Raw genomic sequence first — 20,601 nt, 5'->3', positions numbered from 1 at the left:
CAAAATATAGTATCTGTATCAGTGGTTCCACTAGTTGAGGAATGGCAACATCTACGCCATGCAGGTACAAAGACTCATCCAGTAAGGGGAGGAAAGCATACTACTTCATAGTATGGAATTAATTAATTAAAGTCCATGGACCAATTGATTGCTTTGAAATAATGAATCTTCCTATTTTCCAGTCTCATCAGGAAGATGCATTTGCACTATAAAGTTAGAATCCGTTGGATTCCTTGAAGACCATTTGATCAAAATATAGGATGCAAAGGTTTTAGCTAAATAACAAACTTCTACAGTAGTGGGAGAGATCATCAAGCTTCTGCAGTAAGGAAGCCATTGGTTAAATTCTAAGTTTATTTATTCAATTTGTATGTGTTTCAGGATTACTTTTCCTAATTTTATGGCAGCCTTCAACTAGAGTATAGCAGTTGCTTATTTCCCAATATTCTTGACAGTAGAAATTTACTCAGCTTTTTTTGTCTGAAACTTTATACAAAAAACATCCATACTGAAGCACATCACTGTAGCCACAATTGTTAAATTTGAGTTTGTAGACAGGTATTTTGCTTTAGATGAAAATGGAGATTCCTCCATTTTGCACCTATAATTAATTTACTGCCCTCTACAAAGAAAACCAAGTACACCATAATTCAATTGCACACAATGCTGTTCTGTATACTTATCACTCCCAATTCCCAAAATTTGATTCACTTTTCATAGTGTGAAGGATATAATTTTTATAGTTAGGTGGGGAGACATGAGACCCTTGGTTCCAGTTACTGGCATCCTTCATGTTAGCTTTGCCCACATAATTGGTTATACAAAATTGGTTATTCTTACATAATGGGCATCTTGCTCTACTTTTATACTTTCCTTAACAGGTTTGGAGAATTGAGAACTTAGAATTGGTGCCAGTGGAGGGTCGCAGCGTTGGGCATTTCTACAGTGGTGACTGCTACCTTATCCTCTACAAATACTTAGTTTATAACAAGATACACTACATCATTTACATTTGGCAGGTGAGCATGCAAAGAAAGGAACAGACAGGGTGAAAATGCAGCATAGGCAGAGAGGATGCAGATTGAGAATCAAATGCTACCCACGAGATGACTTTTGGTCACAAGGCACAAATGTAGTCCAGGATTTATTTGCAAATTGTAGCCAACAATTTGGGGGGACTGAGGTTCATCAGAAATGCACTACTTTGGAACTGTGCTCTTTGGGTCACGCATCATCTTCAAAAGTTGAAACTATAATTTCTTATGAGAAAGAGAATCAACACTGGGAGCAATGATAACTGTACATTAACTTAAAATAAAATTTATTTATTTTTTACTGTGGTCTGGCACTTATCACTCAAAAGCCACATGTGACCCTTTACCAAAAGTTGTGCACCTCTGCACTAAATGTGGATATAAAAATTCACAAGACAGTCAAGAATGGTAAAGTTTCCAAGATTCCTTAATTAGAAATCTTTTGAACTCCAGTGGAGAACAACTGGAATGTTCTCCAGAAGGATTCGATAGGTTTCCTCTTTGCTTTCCAGGGTCGTCATGCCACCAAGGATGAGATTGCTGCCTCTGCCTATCAAGCTGTCACTCTGGACCAACAATATAATGGTGAGCCTGTACAGGTGCGAGTGACCATGGGCAAGGAACCTGCTCATCTTATGGCCATTTTCAAAGGACGCATGGTGGTGTATGCGGTAAGTAGGGGAGAGGCAGACTGGAAGATAATTTCCCTGCTTTCATTCCCCCTATCCAGTAAGGTCTAACAGAGATGGTGGAGATGATCTCTAATAGGTTATCCCAGAGGCTCTGCCTGAGCAATGGCATTGGGATAGAGGCATATCTTCCTTTCCCTGCTAAGCATTTTTCTAGCCTCAACTGTCTTCTTCTGAACCATGCTATGATCAGTCCTTCTGTTGGGGAAGTTAATTTACAATTACTTACCATTATGGTTAGTAGTTTCTGGCATGTGGGATAAGGGAAAGGATAAGTTAGTATGGAAAAATTATAAGAATTATAAGAAGTCAAGGATTTTTGTCTCCCGGTATAACTACCCTAGGTAGATTTGGAGGGAGGGAGGAAGGGAGAAAAGGAAGGAAGGAAGGAAGGAAGGAAGGAAGGAAGGAAGGAAGGAAGGAAGGAAGGAAGGAAGGAAGGAAGGAAGGAAGGGAGTGATGTTTTTCCAGACAGCAATTTCCAGAGCCAAATTTATTTACTAATATATTTCTGTCAAAGGGTTGGTTTTTTTACTCCTTAATACATTTTCTGTTCTGAAAGACAGTGAGAGAGGAACAGGGAAAACGTGGGATATTGATAAGTAGAAGGTGCAGTACTCAGCTCTATTGTCCACATTTAGTTTCTATTTTTTTCTTTTTTCTTTCTTTCCCAGGGTGGTACTTCCCGAGCTGGTAATACGGAACCAGAACCTCCCACCCGTCTTTTCCAGGTTCATGGGACTAACGAATACAACACCAAGGCTTTGGAGGTGGCTCCCAGGGCCTCCTCCCTCAATTCCAATGATGTCTTCATTCTTAAAACCCAGAGCTGTTGTTACCTCTGGTATGGTAAGGTAGGTACTCTACCATGATGGGGAAGCTCAACCCTAATTTCAGCATTGCCTGTAAGATAGTAGAATTTAATAAACAAGGACATATGTCAACCAAGGACTAAGTTAATGGGTGGGTAGTAATTCCTAAGAGCAATAGATTCCTGGTAGGAGGAGGGAGACCATAACTGGTATCTAAATCTCAAGCTGGAAAGAAACAGACAAGATATGGTTTAATAAGTAGCACAATTCAGATCCTCCCCGATCATTTTCATAACTTACTACGTTGGTTCCTTCCACAGGGCTGCAGTGGGGATGAGCGAGAGATGGCCAAGAGTGTTTCCGACCTGATCTCCAGGACGGAGAAAGTTGTGGTAGCAGAAGGTCAGGAGCCTGCAACATTCTGGGTTGCACTAGGTGGGAAGTCTCAGTATGCCAACAACAAAAGGTAACATCTTCTCAGCATCTGGAGAAGGTGCTCTGTAAAGGGGAAGAGAGGAGGATCAATGTACTCTAGGGCTATGAAAACAACATTTGCAGTGGTGGCACAGTGGTTAGAACGCAGTATTGCAGGCTAACTCTGCCAGAAGTTTGATCCTGACTGGCTCAAGGTTGACTCAGCCTTCCATCCTTCTAAGGTCGGTAAAATGAGGACCTAATTTGGGCAATATGCTGGTGATGTAAACTGCCCAGAGTGCTGCAAAAGCACTATGGAGTGGTATATAAGTCTAAGTTCTATTGCTACTGCTATTTGCTCAGGCTACACCACTGGTGGCTGAAACTCTGGCCTATAGCTACAATTCCCAACTCTTCCAGCCTGTAGGATTCATGGGATGCTGGGGATTTTAGTTCTACAGCTAAAAAAACACCTATGATCCTATCCCTGCCTTAACCATATCTGTCTCTGAACTTCCGTAGTCAAACACAGTCTTTCCTAGTGATAAAGCCAGAAGTGGACACAACTGCTGTTACATGTTTTGTGCCAGCCCATGGCAGTTCCCCAAATAGGTCATCAGATGGAGCAAAGAGGCTTCTTTGCTCCCCTGAAGCAGCCCCATTGGCGAGAGAGTTTTATGGCTAGGGAGGGGCCGAGACCCCCCATAAATACCTCTGCTCTGGGGCTGCCTCTTAGTTCTTGTTCTGCTTCTCTTTTCTATCTTCTCACTTGCATGCATTCTCTATCATACAAGCATGGATGCTTCCATGCCATATAGCTCTTTTTATATAACCTGTCGATGAATAAAGCTTCATAATGACTGCATTTCTGCATTCTGCCTCTTTCACTTGGAAGCACCTTAACGTCCCATCGATCTCTTGTGAAAGCTGCTCACAAGTTTGGTAGCAGAGAGGATGGTTAAAGGGAACGCTTCCAAGCCTGCAGCTAATGCCTAGATTTGAAACTGAAATGGATGGCCGGAGATCCCAGACTGTGACCAGGAGTCTTCAATCAAGGTCAGCAGCTCTAGCCCCTGAAGCAAGCCCCGCTCCAGGTGAGAGCACAGATGGCTTCCTTCTGCACGCCACAGAGGGAAGCTTGGAAGTTTTACAGTCCGCCAAAGACTGTCAAGATGCAGGAGAAGTGCTCCAGGCCCAACGCAAGCAACGCGTGGATCAAATGTCTACACCGGAATGCAAGGAACTGCTTCTAAAACTCCTTGAAGTACAGGAGACCCCACAAGCCTCTCCACGAAGGACATCAGTGCAGAAGGACTGTGGATGCCGGGTAAGCCCCCCCTCAGCGACCACGAGGCCCCTCAATATGGCGCCTGCCACCCTGAGTAACCCCGGGACCCCAGGGCTTTCGGCGCGAAATCCCCTGCCTAACTGTGACCTACAGCTTCCTGGGGCAACAGGAAACAAGATGGCTGCGCCCAGGGAGACCGCATGGCCCGGCACAGGAAGCAAGATGGCAGCCCCCTGTGCGCCCACATTTTCTAACAAAGAAAGGCCTCAATTAAGTCTGGAGGCCCAGCAACCCCTGGCATCCAGCCGTAGCAACATGCAAACTCCTGGGCTCTCTCCAGCAGAAACCCTCATGACCTATGATGGCAATAAGACTGCTCATTACCCTCCAAGGCCCCCGACCCTCTCTCCGGGGGCCCCAGTCTTCCTTTCGCCCCCGCCCAGGCACTCTCCTTACTTGGCCTTCGGGGGGGGGGGGGGTTGGCCCCCTCCTCCAGCATCGGCTTTAGCCATCCCCAAGGTTTTCAAAACCAGCGATGGGCTTCTCAAGGCAATCCAGGGCCGGGGGGGCTACAGGAAGGTTTTCCAGAGCTTTTTGAAAACCAAGTGCCGGCCGGCAATCTTGGGCAACGCCCACCCCCTGATCACATGTTTTCCGGACATGCCCAGTACGGGCTTTTTAACCCAGAAGGGGGGCCATCTGAAAATCAGAGAAAAATACCACCAACGCCCACTAGAGGGGTCCCTTTACCTTTTTTTTCAATGCCAACCTCTCAAATGCTCCAGGAATGGGATAAAACGTTTCTGCCTGCGTCCACGTTGCATCCCAACTTTGAAAAACTGAAAATTGGGGGTGAGAACTACCACAGTTGGAATAGAAATTTGCAGGTATGTCTATTAAAGGATGGGATTCTTGAAATGGCCCTGAACCCACCACCTTTCCCGTGGAGCTCACGAGAAGAGTGGCTCCATAGACAGACTTTTTCTACTCTGATGGCTTCTATCGATGATAATTTGTTCCCAAGCATTCCAGATGGACTCACAGCTTGCGCAGTTTGGCGGTTATTATACAACTTATTCAACAGCAAGAGCATGGGTTCCCTCACCAGACTCACAACTGAGTTTTACAACACAAGACTCAGGTTTGGGGCCAGCATGGCAGAACATCTTGGAAAATTAAAATCCCTCAGGGCGCAACTAATGTCCAAAAATTACCGAATACCTGAAGAGAACTTGGTCGCAGTTATCGTGGCTTCCCTGGACAAAAGTTGGAACAATTTTATTATTTCCCTGGAAGGGGGCAGGGATGAACCCATGCCTCTGTCCTATCTCGAGGGCAGACTCATTGACGAAGATAGCAGACGTAGACATACGGGAGAATACAACAGAGTCACCAGCCAGCCAGCCAGCAGACGACACCGCAACTCAGAGCAGGTTAATGCTCTACTCAAGTGTTTCACCTGTGGCTCTGAGGGGCACCTCAAGAAGGACTGCCCCCATTTTCAACAAGGCCCCAAGCGTGGTCCCAATCAAGGTAGGGGCAAGGGACAAGGAAGGGGCCGTGGCGGGGCCAAAAGTATTAACAATCTTGTGTCTACCTGTGCCCCCACCACAAGAGCTGATAGCTCCACTGACTTATGGTTACTGGACTCTGGAGCTTCTTCTCATATTACCAATATGAGTCAAGGTTTTAAAAGGGTAAAGAAAATTAACTCATCTGTCAAAGTAGCAAATGGTGATAAGGCTTTAGTTATTGGGGAGGGCACGGTTTCTGTACCCGGGCTTGGAAAAGTTGAAGGTGTCTTACACGCCCCCTCCATTGCCAACAACCTATTGAGCATTATCAAGTTATGTGACGATGACGGGGTGGAAGTTTTATTTCGCAAAGGGGGAGGTCATGTCACCCGGGACCAGAGGATCATTGGAAATATAGCCATCAAAAATGATTTGCCATATTTCTCCCCCTTAGAAGGGGCCTCACAGACAACCCCAAGGCTGCTTAACGACCGAAAGGGTGAAGCGGTTGCATCCAAGCCCCCACAGCAAGGCAGTGTGGATAAGAAATCCCAACCTCAGCTGTCACCTGAAGCACCGCTCAAGGCAACCAAAGCCAAGAGAGTGTCAGTCGGGAAGCCACTCCACGATAAGTGTGCCCATATTTTGCACCGAAGATTAGGTCATGCAAGCTTCCCTGTGGTTAAAAAGATGGGAGAGTTTGCTGAGGGAGTCCAGCTCAAAGATTGTGAGGTATTCCTGGACTGTGCAATCTGTAAGAAGTCAAAGAGGAAGGCTGCGCCTATTCCAAAAACATCACTGCGTAAGACCCAATACCCATACCAACTAGTTCATGTTGATTTGGTCGGGCCTTTCACACCATCCCTAGGGAAAAGTCAGTATTTTCTCACTGCAGTTGATGATTTTTCACGGTACGGCCACGTGTATATCCTCACAGAAAACTCTGATGCCTTTGACGCCATAAAATCACTCTACAACTTTGTAGAGACCCAGTATAAAACCAAGATCGCACAACTGCAGAGCGACCGCGGGGCTGAGTTCATGTCCCGAAAATTCCAGGACTGGGTAAAGCGTAAGGGCATCCGCCATTTTCTTACCGCGCCTTTCACCCCAGCTCAGAATGGTGTGGCAGAGAAAAGAAATGGAGTCCTACAAACTATGATGCGTAGTCTGATTGCAGACGCAGGGGTCGCAGAATCATACTGGGCAGAAGCGGTAAAATACGCCAATTATACCTTAAACCGCACTTGGAGCAGTGTTGTGAACCAGACCCCATATTTCCTAGTTCATGGTAGGAAACCAAATCTTGGACATTTACGTGTGTTTGGGTCCTATGCATGGGTTCACATCCCCAAGCAGCTGCGGAAGAAGGGGAGATCTGTCTCCCAGAGACTGAGGTTCTTGGGCTACGCTCCTGGCTCCAAGGCCTACCGTTTCCTGGGAGAAGGGGGCAGGATTGTGACTTCCCAATCTGCCTCCTTCGAAGAGGACTCCAATTGGGCCCAGATACACTCCAATGATCTGAGCCCATATATCAACCGTCCCAGCAAGGGCACACCGACTACGACATCACCTGAGACGTCCACATACCCTGCCACCGACGAAAGTGTGGAACAAGACGAAGATGTCATCCCACCTGGTTCAGATGGGGAGGATGAGCCGTCCAGTTCCCCAGCAACGCCTCAGAAACCCGCGGAAGAAAAAGGCGGTGAGTGGCAGAAGGTAAGGAGGTCAAAGCGGTCCAACAAAGGCATCCCGCCAAAGAGAATTGACATTGGGCACATCGCGTCTGTTAACAGCGTTGTGGTCACCCCAAAATCCTTCTCTGACATCCAGGAGCTGCCCGTCGAAGAACAGGAGAAATGGCAGCTCGCGATGGAGAAGGAAATGCAGAGCTTAAAACAACTCAAGGTCTTCACCCCCCAGCAACCTCCAAAGGAGAGGAAAGTCATTGGCACAAGGTGGGTTTACAAGGCAAAACCACTTGCCAATGGCCTCTACCTGTATAAGGCCCGTTTGGTAGCTCAGGGATTCACCCAACGCTATATGGAAGACTATGGGGAGACATACTCTCCAACTGTCCGGGCAGAGAGCGTCAAGACCACCCTCGTGACTGCAGCCGCTCTGGGGGAGGAAGTCTTCCAATTCGACATCCAGACGGCTCACCTCCACGCCAAATTGGACCGGCAGATCTACGTGAAGGCCCCTCCTGGCTACCAGCAAGAAGGGGAAAATACATGGTTACTCCACAAAGGGTTATATGGTCTCAAACAGTCAGGGAAACTATGGTATGACTGCCTTAGAAAAAGTTTAGAACGAGTTGGTTTCACTGCATCCCGTGCAGATGAATGTGTTTTCACACGCAACTCAAAGGGTACCACAGAAAGGGTGTTAGTTTATGTGGATGACCTACTATATGTAGGACCTGACAAGGAAGGGTGTGATGAATTTGCCAAGGCCCTGGAAGAAAAGTTCACTTTGAAATCTTTGGGGCGGGTTGATAAGTACTTGGGTGTGCATATTTTGGCCACTAAGGGGGGGGTTCGCTCTATCTCAAAAAGAAAAGATAGAGGAGTTATTGGCCAAATGCAAAATGGCAGAATCTAATCCCACGCATAGCCCAATGCAAAGCGATTTTTACAACCATACTCACAAGGACGGTCCTGAGTTCACAGATAATACGCTTTACAGATCTGTGATTGGCTCCTTGCTATATATCAGCAATTGGAGCAGGCCTGACATAGCTTTAGCTGTAAATCTATTGTCCAGGCATGTGGAACACCCAAAGGAATTCCACTGGACTGCTGTTAAGAGGGTACTTAGGTACCTCAGGGGCACGACCGATGCCCTCCTTGTGCTGGAACCAGAGAAGGGGAAGACGGCCCAGCTCTCCGCTTACTCAGACGCAGACTGGGCCGGCGACTCCAAAAGTAGACGGAGCACTTCTGGTTTCCTCATATTGCTAAATGGCTGCCCAATACATTGGCATGTTAGGCAGCAAAAATTTGTTTCTTGCTCCACGGCCGAGGCTGAATTTGCCAGCCTGTCAGACACGGCCAATGATTTGACTTGGTTCAATGATCTGATAACGAGCATCTGGGCAGCTCCTCCTCTGCCTATCCAAATTCTAGAGGACAACACAGCCGCCATTGCAATCTCGGAGGCTTATGCAGTAGGCTCTAGATCTCGCCACATAGACATTCACTATAAAAATGTCAGGCAGCTTGCCAAAGAGGGTTTTATACGTGTAGAGCACTGTAATACAGCTGACCAGATAGCTGATCTGTTCACCAAACCTGTTCCCATTGACCGGCACAACCTTCTGTGTAAGCGTTTGTGTTTGGTCTTCTGAACGTTTTATATGCATGTCTATGACACCTGCTCGCCCCCTCACACACATTCACTGGTCCCTGTCATTGGCTGGCAAGAAGGGGAATTGTTACATGTTTTGTGCCAGCCCATGGCAGTTCCCCAAATAGGTCATCAGATGGAGCAAAGAGGCTTCTTTGCTCCCCTGAAGCAGCCCCATTGGCGAGAGAGTTTTATGGCTAGGGAGGGGCCGAGACCCCCCATAAATACCTCTGCTCTGGGGCTGCCTCTTAGTTCTTGTTCTGCTTCTCTTTTCTATCTTCTCACTTGCATGCATTCTCTATCATACAAGCATGGATGCTTCCATGCCATATAGCTCTTTTTATATAACCTGTCGATGAATAAAGCTTCATAATGACTGCATTTCTGCATTCTGCCTCTTTCACTTGGAAGCACCTTAACGTCCCATCGATCTCTTGTGAAAGCTGCTCACAACTGCCACAAATTTCATCTTCAGTCAGAACTCCAAAACGCTAGTAGTTCTTGGGGTTGCAGCTACAGATTTTAAAAGTATATTTAAAAAACAACACCACCTGCAAAGCCAGCTGAACAAGTTCCATGTTCTGGGCTCTTGAGACCCAGGTCAGGTTTTAGCTAATGTCCTGTGATGTCAGGCAATTCTGTTGGAATTCAAAAAGGGAAGCAGGGGAACAGTAATGAAAAAGTGACCCGTGGGCTATAGCCAGTTTGTAGAATTCAAGGTGCAACTTGATAACCGTTCTGTTTCATTCATGCAAACTGGGACTATTATTGTGGAAGACTTTGAGCAGCCAGCAGAGTGCTCTTAATCATTTTTTTGTCCTGCCACCTCTCTGTTCCACAGAGCACCCATTACAGTGCTGCTGGGTGGGGAAATCCTTTACTGTGTCATCATTTGCCCATATTTGCCAGAAGGTTGTTCGAGCAGCATCTTCAATTGCTTATCTATTTTACGCAGATTGCAAGAAGAAACTATTTCGATCACACCTCGGCTCTTTGAGTGTTCCAATAAGACAGGCAAGTTCCTTGCCACAGAGATCACCAATTTTACTCAGGATGATCTAGAACAAGATGATGTGTTCTTGCTGGATGCCTGGGAGCAGGTGGGTATGGGAACTGGAAGATGCACTAGAGAGAAAGGAAGACGTTTATCCACAGTGACTATTTTTCTTTCAGAAATAATTGAATCAAAGGTGCCTCCTATTATTGAGCAATTTGCATTCCCACCCACATCCCATCTGATCCAATTACTAATGCAGTCTGCAGTTGATTGCAGTTGCCTGTGCTCTATTCTCAAAGAACTTTCAGAACAGAATATTTTCCTCTTCCTTTCGCCCTTTATCACTTCCGCTTTTTTTTCACAGTTCTCACTTCTATCTCATAATTGTTTTTTTCCCCATGATCACAAATGAGTAGCTTAGGAAGAGAATGCTTATTGGAATTATTCACTGGTACCAAACACTGATTACCTTTTTTGCTTACCTCACGGAGCACCTGCAGCCACTTAACTCTTATTTCTCCTTTTCTGGACCCTGCGGAGATTAATAATAATAATAATAATAATAATAATAATAATAATAATAATAATAATAATAAAAATAATAATAATAATAATAATAATAATAATAATAATAATAATAATAATAATAATAATAATAATAATAATAATAATTTAATTTTTATACCACCCTTCTCCCGAAGGACTCAGGGCGGTGTACAGGGCAATACAATAAGATACAATATATAAAAATTAAAAGAAATATTAAATACAACAGCCCAATTCAATAGATTAATACAAAACGTTAAAATACCCCTAAACCCATCAGACCAGGCCGGCTTGTTCAAATAAATATGTTTTTAGGTCACGTCGGAAGGAGCGAAGGTCGGGAGCCGTCCGGAGCTCCACCGGTAAACAGATGGTCACAACTGAAATTCAGTAGCTAGTTGTCAGATCAGAAAGGCATAATTTTCCATGGCAACATGTAGTAAAATAAGTGTAGAGCCTTTAATAGGCCTAACACACTTACATCACCTTTTTACAAGAGTAGTTGGGCTTGAAAAAGATTGCCTGTCCCCATCACAGAAGTGGCCAAATGTGTTTCAAATGAAAGCAGTGCACTCTTCTCCAAAACCTATAGAGAAGCCAATAAAGCCACAGTATCATTGCAGCAGCCAGGCTCTGCTTACCTGTATACAAAATCTGTGTACAAAAAACTGAATCCAAAAATAAAAATGGAAAGTGCTCAACTGCCAACCTAACAGGAAAAATAAATAAATCACAACTCTTAAGCCTGTGAGACTGCAGGCCATTTCTAACACTCCCTCCAATGGAATATATGCACCAAAGATCTTTTTCAGTAATAGATCATGCATTTTCCTCTTTGTAGAACTGGTTGCAAAAGTCAGTTGTGAAATTGTGCAGTTACTTGACAGGTGAAGCCACCAGACAAAACAAAAATGAATCCCTTATCTATAACTGCCAAAGCTAGGACTCATAGGCCAGCAGTGTTTCTGTATCTTTTGTGAATGTGTGTGATGATGGTTTATTCATACACTGGAAGGTATATGCAAGTAAGAACCTTTCATTCTTACTTTGACCTAACGGTTAAAGGTTAATCTGTATTTATAAAGGGTGAATGTCTAACAGGCATTGCTTCAGAATTCCCCCCCACACACACACACACAAATACCTATTTCCATCGCATACACTTTCCCTTTTTCCTGAAGGATGACAAGAGGTAGGTAGAGCTAGTATTTCTGACTCTCTTGAAGAAAGTAATGGTAGTGGTTTTACCTATTTTTCTGCTTCCCTTCCAAACACTTTTTAATTATTTGCCTCTCTTGCCCATTGACTCTCCACTGACACCAATAACCTTTATTACCATATTCCCAATTAATGTAAGCTGCCCTCCAATTTGCAACAAACATATTTCCAGCCAATATGTTTGTTGGAAGACAAACTCTTTTTAATTAACATCAGAAAGCCACCAGTTATACACACTTTCACTACTAATTTGTTAAACGTGTTATTTGGTCACCACGATGGAAAAAAGATGTTGAGACTCTAAAAAGAGCAAGAAAGATGAACAGGGGACTGGAGGCTAAAACATATAAGGAACGGTTGCTGGAATTGGGTATGTCTAGTTTAATGAAGAGAAGGGCGAGGGGTGACATGATAGCAGTGTTCCAATATCTCAGGGGCTGCCACAAAGAAAAGGAAGTTAAGCTGTTCTCCAAACATCTGAAGGCAATACAAGAAGCAATGGATGGAAACTAACCAAAGAGAGAAGCAACCTAGAACTAAGGAGAAATCAGTGGCGTAGCGTGGGTTGTCAGCACCCGGGGCAATTTGCGCCCCCTAACCCGGTGACGTCATGGCACCGCCGAAAAGACGCGCCCCGCAGCGGCGTAGACTTTCCAAGAAGAGTCGCGCGCATGCGGGATGCTTCCGGGTCCCTCTCGAGGGCGGCTGGGCGGGGCTCCGACCTGCAAGAGCCGCTGCATTCAAGCTCGCACGTGAGCCCCGCTAAATAAAGCCACGCATGCGCACGAAGCTAGGCCAGCCGGCCGGCGGGTCCGTCTTCGCTCGGCCAAGCCTGCCGGGGTGCCTGCGGGGCGCTTGCGGTTGGCCTGAGCCTGGGCGGAGAGTTGGGCGCTTCTATTTATTTTATTCAGTTTATGTGGCCGCCCATCTCACCTGCCGGACTCGTTTCGCTTTGCAAGAAAGAGCAGCTCGAGAGCGGAGCCAAGCCGACTCTGTGCAGCCCTTGGGGCTCCCTGAGCAGCTCAGTGCGAGCGCGCCCCCCCCAGATGTTGCGCCTGGTGCGGCCCGCCCCCCCTGCACCCCCCACGCTACGCCACTGGGAGAAATTTTCTGTCAGTTAGAACAATTAATCAGTGGAACAACTTGCCTCCAAAAGTTGTGAATGGTCCAACACTAGAAGTTTTTAAGAAGAGAGTGGACAATCATTTGTCTGAAAAAGGTATAGGGTTTCCTGCCTGAGCAGGGGGGTGGACTAGATCTCCAAGGTCCCTTCCAAATCATCTATTATTATTATTATTATTATTATTATTATTATTATTATTATTATTATTATTATTATTATTATTATTAATTATTATTATTATTATTATTATTATTATTATTATTAATAATAATAATAATCATCGCACAGTCAGCCAGATGTTCAGACTGGATTTGGCATTTTTGTCTACCTATCGAGTCCTTACCAAGGACCTGGGATAGCCAGATGTGGATGTTTGATGGTATTATAGATATCATCACAGGATGGAAGCAGCTCCTAGTAAGGCCGCCTTTTCCAATTGACTAATGGCGAATTTGTCAATGCCAATGGTGTTTAAGTGGTGCTCCAGTTGTTTTGGGATTGCACCCAAGGCGCCTATTAATTTTTAATTTTATCATTTTGTATGACTTTTTCTATTTTATGATCCCACCAGTTCTTGCTTACAGGCAAATGATATTTCTTGCAGATCTTCCAATGCACCATCGTTGCTACTTTGTCATGCCACTGCTTGTAGTCACGTCAGTGTGATCTTCTTGCAGCAGCTTACTAGGTGGTCCACTGTTTCTTCAGCTTCTTTGCATAGGAGGCACTTACTGTCTGTTGCTGTCTTCTCAATTTTGACTTTGTATGTATTTGTCCTTAAAGCTTGGTCTTGTGCAGCCAGAATTAGTCCCTCGGTCTCTTTCTTCAATTTTCCTGCTCTTAGCCATTGCAAGGTCTTGTTGTTATCTGCTTTCCCAGCTATTTTTTAATGTACCAGCCATGTAGTGCTTTGTCTTCCCATTCCTCTATTCTGTTCTTCATTTGGTCTTTCTTGTAGGCCAGTTTGGTCTCTCCAGTAGTCAGTAAGTCTTCTTGATATACTAATTTCAGTGCATCTTCATCATTGTCCTGCAGATATTCTTCCAAAGCCATTTTTTTCTTCTTCAACCATCTGATGTACTTGTAGCATTCCTTGTCCACTTATTTGCCTTGGTAGATTGAGTCTGTCAATGTCACTGTGTCGATGAAGGGCATGATTCATTGTCATTATTTTTCTGGTCTTCTTATCCATTGCTTTTAGTTCTGTTTGAGTCCAGTCCACTATCCCAGCTGTGTATCTAATGACTGGAATTGTCCAGTCATCATCATCATCATCATCATCATTTGCCAGATTCCATCTTAATTCCCCCAAAGATGTATATTTTTGCTCAGAGAAGAGGCAGATGGAAATTTGGAGAGGGAATGAGTTGTTCTGAAAATTACCCTTAGTAGGTTCTAGGAAAGGGCTTCAAGGTTGTTTACATTAATAGGATTTAGCTGATTTAAAACAATCCTCTTTTATAAGGTTCTGCCTTTACAGCTTTAATTCTATGTAATTCTGACCCAATTTTTATGATTGCATGTGCTTATTCCTCATCCCTGGATTCATTTTCAGAACTGTAATTCTAATCCTGGAACAGTGGCCCAAAGTTACCTGCTGTTTTTCATGATCAGAGAGACATTTTTCCCCCCATAGGTTTACTTCTGGATTGGTAAAGATGCAAATGAGGCTGAGAAAGAAGCAGCAGCTGTCACTGCCCAAGAATACCTGCGGACTCATCCAGGCAGACGGGACCCTGACACTCCAATTGTGATTGTGAAACAAGGCAATGAACCTCCAACATTCACTGGCTGGTTTGTAGCATGGGACCCTCTCAAATGGACAGTAAGTGACAAAAGGCTCGTCTTCTGACTACCCCATTCATCCAATCATACTATCTATCTATCTATCTATCTATCTATCTATCTATCTATCTATCTATCTATCTATTCGTAGATTTTCACGGGTACAGGTATGTAGGTCTTGTCGTATTCGGGTCTTTTCCTATGTAAGATTGAGGGTGTCTTGGCGATGTTTCAACGAGGTCCCACTCATCATCTTCAGGCTGGTGTCTTCGGCTTCGTGCTTGTGCGAGCAAAGCGTGATCGGAGCTGCCGTCTCTCTATAAATATTGGGGGTGTGTGTGGGGTGTTGGCTTCGTTGCTGTAAGCGGGTTGGTTGGCTGTGTTGTTACATCTTGATTGGTTGATGGCGTTATTGTTTGTAGATTAGTCGGCTGTTTTGTAACATCCTGTGTGGCTGAGGTGTTGGCTGTGTGTCCATTAGTCTTTTGTGTTGTAACGACCTGGATAATGGGCTGTGTGATGACATTCTGAGCTCTAGTGTAGTGATATCCTGAGTTCTGTGTTGCAACATCCTGGGTGGTTGGCTGTGTTGTAACATCCTGAGCTTTAGTATTGTAACCTCCTGAGTTTTGCGATGTAATGTCCTGAGCAGAAGGCTGTGGTGTATATATTACAAGAAAGAACCTTCATTTTCATGGAAGGAATGCCAGCTAGGGATTCTCAGAATCTTAAAGTGGATAACATCCTTCCTTGAGAAAATCCATTCTCCAGATTATATTGAATGTATTTTCATGGCCCAAGCTTTCAGTTATAAAATAAAAAACAAATTTTTGTCTGCCTCCCTGCAGGACAAGAAAACCTATGAAGAATTGAAAGCTGAACTTGCCGATGATGACAGTCTTGACCAGATCACTTCTGTAAGTAGGGCTGATAAGGCAAGCAATAACGCAGAGTGTTAACAGCAAGATACTGTATAGTTTTCCACTGGGAAAGGAACAGAAAATCCTCTTTCAAATTATTTCAGTGCATGTAAAAAAGTAAAAAAAAAAGCCTGCACTTACCTGATCCTGAAACACAACATCTACTGGTAACTTTCAGTTGAAAAGAAAAAGAAGTAAAGTGAAGGAATATGAGCAGAATCTTTTCTTAAAGACCAAGCAAAAACCAAAAAACTTTTGAGTCTTAGGCTGCAATGTGATCTTCACATTTCAAATTTTTTCTTACAGTATAAAACAAACAAGGAATGTTAATTTTAAGAATTAAACTGAATGAACAAAAAACTCCTAAGAGCATGTCTATGGAGATTCTCAGTCATCCAGATTATGGTTGTCCCAAAGGTGCGTTTTCAAAAGGCAACTGGACTTGGTTTTTCCTTGAAGATGTTTCGCTTCCCATCCAAGAAGCTTCTTCAGTTCTGTCAGAATTGAAAAAGCTTCTTGGATGAGAAGTGAAACAGTTTCAAGGAAAAACCAAGTCCAGTTGCCTTTTGAAAAAAGCACTTTTGGGACTCCTAAGAGCACATTATTCCACTTGGGGCATCAAATATTATCACATTCATATATTTGTCGGTATGCATTTGCTATTTAGAGGGACAGTGAAAAGGTAGCAGGGAAGTCAGCGAAATGGAAGAAGAGATAGAAATTACAACTGTGACAATTGTATATTAAATGCACACAAATTTCCCATCACCATTTAAGCAATATTGATGGCACCATAAACATTCAGGGAATTTATTCCTAAACCTAAACTAGATTTTCATGAATATTGATGGTCCTCATTTAGCGACAATTAGAACTGGCAACTTGGTTGTTAAATAAAGTGGTCACTAAGTGAAACTGCAGCTGAGCTTACTTCAACTTTGCTTTACTTCACAGAGCTGGGAAGGTCATCATAAGCATGAGAATTAATCATGAAGTTACTTTTTCATCCCCATCAAAATTGCAGTCACTAAAAAGGCAGTTGCTAAACAAGGAGACCTGTCAAGGAAACTGAAAACAAGATTCAGGCACAAAATAATTGTAATTTGTTAAGAATTCCAACTCTATGTTCCATGGCCTAGGCCAGGGGTAGGCCACCTCGGCTCTTTTATGACTCATGGACTTCAACTCCCAGAATTCCTGAGCCACCATGGCTCAGCTTGGAAACCTCTCCATTTCCCCTCAGCATGGCTGGCTCAGGAATTCTGGGAGTTGAAGTCCATGAGTCATAAAAGAGCCGAGGTTGCCTACAGCTGGCCTAGGCATTGATAATCTACAAAAGAAAAACCTGAAAAGTCACAGCAATGATTTTTTTTTCATTTAACTTGTAACGCTTCAGGGCCTGTGTTTCACATATTTCATCTTCCTTGACCCCACTATTTACACAGGGAGTGACTCCACGGTGCTGCACCTCTTTAGCACAAAATTGCCTTTTTATGTTGCGTCAAAGGCCATTTGTTTTAAAAATGACACTCTAAAAGACTCTCACAAAACGTTTCTCAACCACTGCACATTCCTTTTTCATTTGCCCGGCAGTGTCAGATACACAACGCTCCTATCTTCAATCTCAAAGAGAATTGATTTGGAAAAGCCCAGCCTGTAAACTCCTTTTTATCAAATTTAAACAAAGACAAAATAGCCATGCCTGGGAATAGCTTTGGGGGGCTTCCCCTTTTCTATTTCAGGAAATCTTGGAAGGAAAAGAAATTTTTACTGCCAAGACAACTTTTGGCAAGTTGTCATTCTCTACATACCCCTTGGAGAAACTGGTGAATGTAGCTGCAGAAGACCTTCCCAAGGACATAGATCCCAGCAGGAAGGAGGTGAGAGATCAGAAGGTTATAGTTAAAGAGTTTCCATGGGGACAGTGAGGATATTTCAAGATTTGTTGATGATATTTGCAGAAAATCCAGGATAAAAAACAGCTGCCCGTTGTTACAAAGTGTATTTAAATGGCCTTGGGAACTTCCTTGATTCTGCTATGAAGTTTATTTATTTATTTATTAAATTTTTATACCGCCCTTCTCCCGAAGGACTCAGGGCGGTGTACAGGGCAATAAATATCAAAATATAAATACAAAAGTTAAAAGAAGTTAAAAGAATTAAATAATCATGCCCAATATAATACAAAGCTTAAAACTATGTTAAAATTAGATCCAACCCTAAACCCATCAAACCAGGCCAGATTGTTCGAATAAATAAGTTTTTAAATCGCGCCGGAAGGAGCGAAGGTCGGGGGCCATCCGGAGCTCAACCGGCAAGCGGTTCCATAGGTCTGGCGCGCCCACAGAGAATGCTCTCCCCCTGGGGGCCACCAATCGACATTCTCTGATCGGAGGCACCCTGAGGAGGCCCACTCTGTGGGAGCACACTGGACGGAGGGAAGTTGATGCATGTGTAGACAGTGTATGCATACATACGTGTATGCATACACACTATTCTTGCCTCCTTCTAAAACTTTCAGCTTTAACATTTTAATTCTTGACATTTTAGTTTTTATATGCAGGTAGTCCTCAACTTATGACCACAATTGAGCCCAACATTTTGGTTGCTAAGTGAGACAAGTGAGTGAATTTTGCCCCATTTTACGTCCTTTTCCTGCCACAGTTGTTAAGTGACTCTTGCTTCCCCACTGACTTTGCTGGTCAGAAGGTCGTAAAGGGTGATCACATGATCCCAGGACATAGCAACTGTCACAAATAGGAACCTGTTGCCAAGCATCTGAATTTTAATCACGTGACCACGGGGTTGCTGCAATGTTCATAAGTGTGAAAAATGGTCATAAGTCACTTTTTTCATCGTAACTTTGAATGGTCACCAAATGAACTATTGTAAATCAAGGATTGCCTGTACTGTTTTTTATATATATATATTTTGACATTTTGTTGTACATGGCTCAGAGTCCTTCTTTGAGATGGGTGGCTTAGAAATGTGACAAATAAATAAATAAGAATAAAACATAAATGAAACAAAATGAATATGGGCCAACTGAGAATATTCTCATTTTAGTTTGTATGTATGTGCAAACATTTTATCTTTGCAGTGATTTTAATAATGCCAGGGAACACAAATTTGGTAAGTGCAGCTTACAAAGTGCTATGCAAGACTGTACCAGAATAGAAATATTGCTTCCATTTTCTCTCGGTGGGAAAAAAACTCCCCTATATTTAATAATATATCCATTTACTTTTCTCTCTGTTTATAAATCTAGCTGTCACTTATCACATATGTGCTTTTCTTCCATTCCACAGCAATACTTGTCAGAGGAAGATTTTTTTCAGGTCTTTGGAATGTCCCAGCAGGATTTTGCTGCATTGGCTTCATGGAAACAAACGTCTCTCAAGAAGGAAAAAGGACTCTTCTAAATGGAAATATGCTTGCCATTATTTTCAGCCATTTGCAAACCATAATGCCATTTTTGGTAAAAGCTTGATAACAAAAGCATTCAGAATTTTCCACCATTAGCAGTTTTGTAGAGATAAAAGGGCTTCCTTAAAAAAAACAAAAAAACTATAGATCATCTTAGTGCAGACCCAGAACAGCTACTTTAACATACTTTCCTCCAGTTATGAAGCCCGCCAGTACTACGTTGGAATCAATTATTCTTTCCCAATAGCCAAGTTCCAATCTGACTTAAGTGACAAAACTGGCAAATGGGGCTGCCCTAACAACTTTATTGTGGAACAGATGCAGGGAAGCAATTGGTCAATTTCTTGCCAGTGGAAGGCAAAAAAAAAACAAAAAACACCACCCCCCACCACCACTTTTCCTAATAGGTTGCGGTGGATTTTGACTGATGGGGAGGCCCATACTACATTTTGCCATCTATCGGAACTTGTTGGGTGACAACTTTCCAACTCTTTTTATAGGGAACCCCTATTTGCACCACAGGTCAGGTGTGTGCCAACCCTCCACCTGATGATTGCTCTTTATCACCGTCCTTTTGCACATGCTGTAGCATGCTCTTGCTCACTCGGTCTCTCACTGCCTCACTTTCTCACATGCCACTTGCTCTCAATTATTTTGTCCAATCTCTGGAGACTCCCTGAGCTAACCAGTGCTCCTTTTGTTATCAGCCAATTTTCCTACCTGGAATTTTAAAAAACATTTTGGACCAAAATCTTTCAAGCCAAGGACATCGCAATCTTGCAACCTGGCCAGAAATGACTTAAAAGCAGCTATTTATGCTGCTTAAAAACACAGCTTTGCCAATAGAAGTAAATATAACAGATCTAGGAGTATTGCCCCTCCTAATCTGCCTTAATCTGCTCTTATCTACGTTCATAGCTGTCTATGTGATAATAGCTAGTTTTCAACTGCCAATAAAGAAGCTGGCTCCAAAATAGTCTTGAGGTGACCATAAAGCAGAAGGCATCCCAGCTGGAACCACTGTTCTCTTATGAAATGTATCCCAGAACAAATAAAACTTCTTCATGCAAAATAAGAAGCTATCCTTGTTTGTAAACAGCAAGTTACACTATTAACTCAGAACAGCATAAACAGAACTGGGCCATTTTATAACCAGACTGTTGCCACTGTAAATATAATTTAAGTTAAATTATGTTGAAACATTATACCTAGTCCTTTTGGCAGGAATAGTCTCTCCTCAAAGACAAAGCAAATAGGATTGACATTTTGTAGTTTACAATAATAATTTTACCCACAGAGAATGACAGCTTTTGAAACGTAAGGACCACACTGCTAATGGACATTTCTTTTCCATAATGAATTATAGTATCTTTTTAAACATAGAGCAATATCTTCTCCAACATGGTTACACATTTTAAAACAAATAAGAACAAATTTTAAATTAATCAAAAATGTGGAATAGCTAAAGATGCAAAATCAATGTG

General features: G+C 43.3%; 1 protein-coding gene across 1 annotated transcript in view; it reads left to right on the top strand.

The window, feature by feature from the left end:
• Positions 1-20,585, top strand: part of VIL1 (villin 1) — a 38,143-nt gene extending 17,558 nt beyond the window's left edge. Inside the window, exons 12-20 of the mRNA XM_081312518.1 lie at positions 882-1,019; positions 1,547-1,705; positions 2,398-2,577; positions 2,856-3,001; positions 10,058-10,202; positions 14,623-14,811; positions 15,620-15,688; positions 17,434-17,571; positions 19,000-20,585. Of these exons, the coding sequence (XP_081168644.1) occupies positions 882-1,019; positions 1,547-1,705; positions 2,398-2,577; positions 2,856-3,001; positions 10,058-10,202; positions 14,623-14,811; positions 15,620-15,688; positions 17,434-17,571; positions 19,000-19,113 (1,278 nt within the window). The 3' untranslated portion in view covers positions 19,114-20,585. The remainder of the gene's footprint in view (positions 1-881; positions 1,020-1,546; positions 1,706-2,397; positions 2,578-2,855; positions 3,002-10,057; positions 10,203-14,622; positions 14,812-15,619; positions 15,689-17,433; positions 17,572-18,999) is intronic.
• The last annotated feature ends 16 nt before the right edge of the window (positions 20,586-20,601 follow it).

This window comes from Vipera berus (assembly GCF_964194415.1).
Source record: "Vipera berus genome assembly, chromosome: 1".
In the NCBI taxonomy this organism is placed as follows: Eukaryota; Metazoa; Chordata; class Lepidosauria; order Squamata; family Viperidae; genus Vipera; species Vipera berus.
The sequence above is the reverse complement of the archived record's forward strand: the minus strand, read 5'-3'. Positions and strand labels throughout refer to the sequence as shown.